Source organism: Lucilia cuprina, chromosome 5 (genome assembly GCF_022045245.1).
Source record: "Lucilia cuprina isolate Lc7/37 chromosome 5, ASM2204524v1, whole genome shotgun sequence".
NCBI lineage: Eukaryota > Metazoa > Arthropoda > Insecta > Diptera > Calliphoridae > Lucilia > Lucilia cuprina.
The window spans coordinates 7507190-7514342 of record NC_060953.1 but is presented as its reverse complement, the minus strand read 5'-3'; the positions used below and the strand labels follow the sequence as shown (position 1 = coordinate 7514342).

At 26.5% G+C, this 7153-nt stretch overlaps 1 protein-coding gene across 1 annotated transcript; it reads right to left on the bottom strand.

Moving 5' to 3' along the window:
• Positions 1 to 5106: 5106 nt before the first annotated feature.
• LOC111687021 (general transcription factor IIE subunit 1) lies at positions 5107 to 6790 on the bottom strand. Its single transcript, XM_046952898.1, has 3 exons — positions 6071 to 6790; positions 5556 to 5998; positions 5107 to 5494 (listed from the first exon to the last, which is right to left on the bottom strand). The coding sequence occupies exons 1-3, from the start codon at positions 6745 to 6747 to the stop codon at positions 5298 to 5300; spliced, it is 1317 nt and encodes a 438-aa protein (XP_046808854.1). The 5' UTR covers positions 6748 to 6790; the 3' UTR covers positions 5107 to 5297.
• Between the last annotated feature and the right edge of the window lie 363 nt (positions 6791 to 7153).

Below are 7153 nucleotides of genomic sequence, written 5' to 3'. Positions count from 1 at the left end.
GTTCAGTTCTAGTTCAGTTCTAGTTCAGTTCTAGTTCAGTTCTAGTTCAGTTCTAGTTCAGTTCTAGTTCAGTTTTAGTTCAGTTCTAGTTCAGTTCTAATTCAGTTCAGTTTTTGTTCATTGCTATTATAGTTCTAGTTCATGTCTAGTTCAGTTCAAGTAAACTTGTAGTTTTTTTGGAAAATTTCTTTGTTTTTTCATACAAATTTTAGCTGTTTTATGATTTTATTTGAAATTTGTTAATATTTTTATTATTTCAAGATAAGATTTGCTTACTACTTTTTTAAAAAAGATAAACTTTTTTAGAAAGATTTTATATATTTTAAACAATTAAATGGAAAACTATGCTAAGAATTTACTCTATTAATAAATATTCATATTTTAATGAGGCATTAACACCCACATTATAGAAAAAATTAAAGTGTTTTGAAAATAACGCCACTGGCGTTATCAAGTTTTGAGGGTTTTTTTCTAGTTTAGCTTTCAAACAAATGCAATTAAAAACAACAACTACAAAATAAATGAAAAGCTATATAAATATGAAGAGAATATAAAAAAATTATTTAGTTAAAAATTATTAAAGATAAAGTGGTTTATATTTAGTAACTTGTTGGGTTATCTTTAATAATAGAAAAATAAATGGTGAAATTGGAACAAAAAATGAAGGCATAAAATGAAAGTTAACAAAAATACTTTATGATTCTTCTTGAAATTATTTAAATTTAATAACTTTCCATTAATTAAAAATATTAAGTTTTAAAAAACTTACCAGCATTAAATAAAAAATAATGAGCCTTCATAGGCAGTAAATCCTTGTCGATTTTTGGTCTCATTTTGAAGTCTTATAGGGTTTTTGTTGTAGCTTTTAAATGTTATTGTTTCTGTTAGAATTCTGCTGTGTTTACAAAATTTTTTTGTTTTTGTTTATGGTAGATTATTTAATAAATACCGTTATTAGGCGAGTAAAAATGTAAATATTGACATCTGCTATAAAAAAGCAGCAACAGAGCTAGAGCAGCGTTATAATTGCAAAAAAACTAAGCAATAACAATAAAATTTAAATAAATTTGCACTATTTTTCCAACTTAATAATAATTACGGGGTCATGTAAAACTACAACAACAAAAATAATGATGATGTTTAGTGATTACGATTTTCAACATGCCACAACAAAAAAAAAAAACTATACACAAACACTTGATAAAGAATGAAAAGATAAAAAACAACTTGCAAATTTAAGGCAGAGTTAACTTTTCTTAAAAATTTCATGTGTTTTTTGTTATAATAATTTCATTTTAATTATTTAATTGCTAAAAACATGTTTCTGGCGTAATTATTCTTAGAAATGTGCTGCGCCGATAGTTGTTGTTTTTCTTTTTTCCCCCTAACACTCATTAATGCCTAAGCAAGTTTGGTTTTTGCGGCTTTTTTTTTTTGTTAATATTTAGTATTTTTCATATTATTTTTTTATATTATTAAATATAAATTACTTTTTTTATATTATTTTTTAAATAAAACACATTTTATTCTAATTTCCTACAATAAATTAGTGAAAAAAAATTCTACGTTTAATAAGTCTTCTTAATAAAAAACAACTGAATGATTTTAGTTTTTGACAAGTCAGTGCAAGAGGAAATTCACCACAAAATAATGAAAAAATAAAGAGAGCGAGAGCACTTTATTAGTGGAATAACAAGAGATGCCAGAAGTTAAAGACCGCCAAAACACACTAGCAACAAGCTTATTTTAAGTTTAACATACAAAAAGTGAACACAACAAAGTATACTGGCAAGAAAAAAGTAAAATTTTAATAAAAATTAATCAATTTATTAGTTATTTAACAATAAAATTTATAAATTTAAAGTTTTTTTTAATATATTCTTTATTAAAAGTAACAAAAAGCTGCATGGGGTTAATATTTAGAAAGAAAATTGTAACAGCAACATGTAACAGCATACAAAACTTAAAGAAAATTAAAGAAAAGTGCTATAAATGTTAATAAAAGTGTTTAATTATTAAAATTAATTAAAAATTTTGTTAAAAATTCATAAATTTTTGGTTTTATATAAACAAATTGTTGCAGCAATTAATATAAACAAGAAGAAGCATTCATTGACTTAAAAAGCGCCATTAAAGCAAACCAAACAAAACAGAACGCAACAAAACAAAACTGACTGCAACAAAAATTGCAGCAAATAGTAAAAAAATCAAAGAAAACTTAAAAATAAATAAATTAACAACAAAATAGTGATAAAAGTTATAAATATTTTGATTTAAAATAAACAAATTCTTTGAACAATAAAAATTAACAAGAAGAAGCATTACATGCTAAACATAACAAACAAAATTAACAGCAATTTGTAAAAGATAAACAAAAAACAATAAAATTATGTTAAATATAAACAAACATAAGAAAATAATAAAGTTTAATAGTTAATAACATTAAAAATTATAAATTTTTACTAAACAAAACCTTTATAAACTTAAAAAGTAACAAAAAGAAGCACAACACTACAAACAAAGGTCTCGTTTAACAGCGGTCAACAAAAAGGTAAACAAACTGTGCAAAATGTTAAAAATATTAAGTAAAATGTTAACAAATTTTAGTAAAACAAAGAAATATTAATATTTATTAAAAAAATAACAATAATTGTTTAATAATAAGTAGTTTTATGTTGAAAAAATACTTTAAAACTAACAAGAAGAAGCAAATGTTTAACAGCAGCCAAAGGCCTGCTTAACAGAGGCAGAAAATTTGAAAAATGTAAAAAAATTAAAGAAAAAGTTTAAAAATTTATAAAAAAAAACTAAAGAAATATTAAAATATAACAAATAAATTTTATAATGTTTAGCTTTATTCAAGAAAATACTTAATAAAATAAAAAGAAAAATGTTTACAAAAGTGAAAAAGAAAAAAAGTTTGACAGCTGCTAAGAAAAGGTGAAAAAGTGAAAAACCAAAGAAAAATTTATAAATTTAAAACAGAAATAATAAAAAAATAATAATTTTAAAAGAAATAAACAAATAAGTTAATTTTTAACTTAATTTTAATATAATACATATAACTAAAAAGAAATTAACAGCGTTTAATGTTTACTAAACAGACAATGTTAAGTTTAACAGTAACCGGGCGAAAAAACTAAACGAACTCAAAGAAACAGTAAATAAATTTAAAAATATAAAGAAAATTCTTTGAAATTTATACAAATTAATAACAAAATATTAATATTTATAACATAAAACAATAATTTTTATTAAATTTTATTGATATTTCATAAAAAACTTAAAAGTTTATTTGGAAACTTAGAAAAGTTATTGGTGTTCAAAAGAAATTAAAGAAAAGTGTTTAAAATTTAAACAAAACTAACAAAATATTAATATATTTTACTTAAATTATTTAAAATTCAAAATTTTTTAATTAAATTTCAATAAAAATTGCACAAGAAACTAACGGAAAATGGAGGAAAGTAAATAGGGTTCTATAAATCGACTTTCGAATAATCGACTTTTTGTCGAAAAAAAAGTCAAAAAGTCGAAGTCGACTATTTTGTTCCAAAAAAGTCGGAAAACTCGACTATCGTCTGTGAAAAAAGTCGAAAAGTCGACTTTGTGAATAAAAGTCGAAAAAATTTAAAAAAAGTGGAAAAAAAGTCAAAAACTCTAAAATAGTCGGAAAAACTCGAAAAAGTCAAAAAATAGTCGGAAAAAAGTAGAAAGAAGTCGAAAAAAGTAGAAAGAAGTCGAAAAAATCGAAAAGTCGAAAAAATCGAAAAGTCGAAAAAAGTCGCAAAAAGTCGCAAAAAGTCGAAAAGTCGTAAAAAGTCGAAAAATCGAAAATTGTAGAAACAAGTCAAAAATTTTGAAAAAGTGGAAAAAAGTCAAAAACTCTAAAATTGTCGGAAAAACTCGAAAAAAGTCAAAAAATAGTCGGAAAAAAGTAGAAAGAAGTCGAAAATATTTAAAAAGTCTAAAAAATCGAAAAAAGTCGAAAAAGTCGCAAAAAATCGAAAAGTCGAAAAAAAACTCGAAAAAAGTCCAAAAATAGTCGGAAAAAAGTAGAAAAAAGTCGAAAAAGTCGGAAAAAGTCGAAAAATCGAAAATTGTAGAAACAAGTCAAAAATTTTAAAAAAGTGGAAAAAAGTCAAAAAACTCTAAAATAGTCGGAAAAAACTCGAAAAAAGTCAAAAAATAGTCGGAAAAAAGTCGAAAATAGTCAAAAAGTCGAAAAAAGTCGAAAAAGTCGGAAAAAGTCGAAAAGTCGAAAAGTGGAAAAGTCGAAAAAAGTCGTAAAAAGTCGAAAAAAGTCGAAAAAGTCGAAGAAAGTCGAAAAATCGAAAATTTTAGAAACAAGTCAAAAATTTTAAAAAAGTGGAAAAAAGTCAAAAACTCTAAAATAGTCGGAAAAACTCGAAAAAAAGTCAAAAGGTCGAAAAAAGTCGAAATGTCGAAAAAAGTCTAAAAGTCGACTTTTATTTAAATGAAAAAAGTCGAAAAGTTGAAAAATCGACTTTTCATAAAATGCAAAAAGTCGAAAAGTCGACATTTAACTAAATGAAAAAAGTCGAAAAGTCGACTTTTTGTTTCAACTGTAGAACCCTAAAAGGAAACGTCTCTAAATATGAAAAGTATTGTTTAACAGCAAGATGTAAACAACATTCTTAAAAAGGTAAATAAACATAAAACTTTTAAACAAATTTAAAAAAAAATATTAGTAATTTTTGAAAAAAACCTGATGTCAATACAATATTTAAAATTTTCTTTAAAAATTTAAAGTAAATTTAGTTTAAAAACAGTTTGTTAAAGCAAAAAATCTATTTGTAAATAAAGTAAAACATAGAGGTAGCTTGAGTGGGAGCTAAAAGGGAAAAGTATTTCTCAAACATGTTTAGCAGCAACTTAAACATGTGTATTTCCTAAAAATTACAAAATTTTCAGAATTTTTTATAAAAAACGAAAATGAAAATCTAAAAGTTTGAGGTTAGGGGCTTTGAAAGGAAAATATCTAAATTTCCAGCTTAAACTTAACCTTTTTTGAATTCGAATAGAAAACTTTGAACTTGCTTTTAGGAAAATTTCTTATTTTTAATACAAAAATTAAGATTTTTCTTTGATTTTAATTTTATTTAGTTTTTTCTTTTTTCGGTTTTATTTTTTTTAAATATAAAAGAAAATACAGGAAAGACTTTTTTTATAAATTGTTGGCGATTTGTTTTTTTAAGAAAACATACAATTGTTTACACATAATTAACTAGTGAAAATTTGAAAATAGAAAAATAAATATAGAAAAAAAAGTTAATTTAATCATATATATGACTATAGTGTTGCTGATAGACATGAATATAGTTTTCCTTTTCCTGTTGCGACATTTGGCCAATTAGTTCATCATTGATTTGATCAAGGGGATAAGGACGGCCGGCTACTAAAACGGAAGGAACATCATCGTCAGCCTCTTCCTCAGATTCGGAATTTATGAAATTATTATAATCGGTTTTGGCTAAAAGGACAAAACAATAATAATAACAAAATTTCTAGAATTTTCATAATGCCAAACTTACGTATTTTGGCATTTTCTATATCATTTTCATCATCACTTGAATCACTGGAATTTGCATTAGATTTGAGTCCTTTCATGTGATTCTCCTTTTGACTCGGTTGCTTTTCATGCTGCAGCAAAACAGCCATAATATCTTCTTGTTCTTTTCTGCGCTGGCTATTCGAAGATGAGCTAGTTGCCGAACCTGATAAACCACCTAATTGTTGTGAATTTTGTGCAGCCTCATTTAGAATGGCATCGGTATTATCACCATTATCCTCGTTTATAACTGTACTCTCTGTCATCCATATTGGGCGGGCCTTACGTTCAGCCACTGTTTCGGGCATATCATCTCCACCTATATTGATATCTACACGTGTTTCCTCTACGGCAAAACCTTGATTACGTGTCGCCTCACCCGACCACATTTGTCCTTCGCCTCTTTGATTGGCCGGCTTATTAAGACTAAATTGAATGAAAACCCACAAAAATTAAAAAGAAATTCTTAAATTTCTATATATAACTAAAAAAAAATACCCTCTTATGGTATCAATATCCACTGGTTCAGGTTCCAAAATCTCCGGCGCCAACTTAATACCCTCTACCTCTCTTAGCAAATCGTATAAAGGCTGCAGCTGTTCATTGAAACGGGCCAACATTAAACGTGAGTCTTTTTTCGGTATAGCCGAACTATCCTCCTCCACGGTACTGCCACAATAGGTACAACGAAACTCCTGAGTAGCAAAATCAAACAATTGATCAGCCTCCAAATCTGTAAATGTTTTATTACAATTGCTACACTTAAAACTAGCTCGACTGGTGGCATCCCTTTCCTCTGTTTCCATACGTTTACGCATTAAATCCAATTTATATTTAACCACATTAACAAAAGTTTTATAGTTTATAAAATAGTAATTGACTTTTTGTGCTTTACCATCGGGTCCGGTTTCCATTTTTAAACGTATCTGTATAAATTTATCATTACGCAGGGTGGAGATTCGAGCACGCATTTGTTTCTTTTCGAAGCGTAATAATTCGGCGATATCATCTTCTTTCATACAGGGATTACGCACCAACATATCAATGATTAAGGCATCTTCGATGCTGTAAAAGCCACGCACTACCAAGCGGGCTAATTGTTTGAGACTACTAGGCACTTCGGTGACATATTTAACTTCGCCACTCGAGGTGGAGGAGGCGGGTGTAGAAGACATTGTGTGTGTAGGGTAATGAAAAAATAAGTAAGGATTAGGTAGGACCTGTAAGAACATTAGATCAATATTTAATTTAAAAAGTAGTGTTTTTAATACTTTTTGTAAATTTAGACTAGACTATAGACTAAAGTATAGACTAGAATATAGACTAGACAATGGACTAGACTATAGACTAAATTATAGACTAGACAAAACTATAGACAAAACTATAGACTAGACTATATACTTGACTATAGATAAAACAATAGACTATAGACAAAATAATAGACTATAGACTAGACTATAGACTAGACTTTAAACTAGACTATATACTAGACTATAGACTAGACTATAGACTAGACTATAGACAAGACTATAGACTAGACTATAGACTAGACTATAGACTAGACTATAGACTAGACTATAG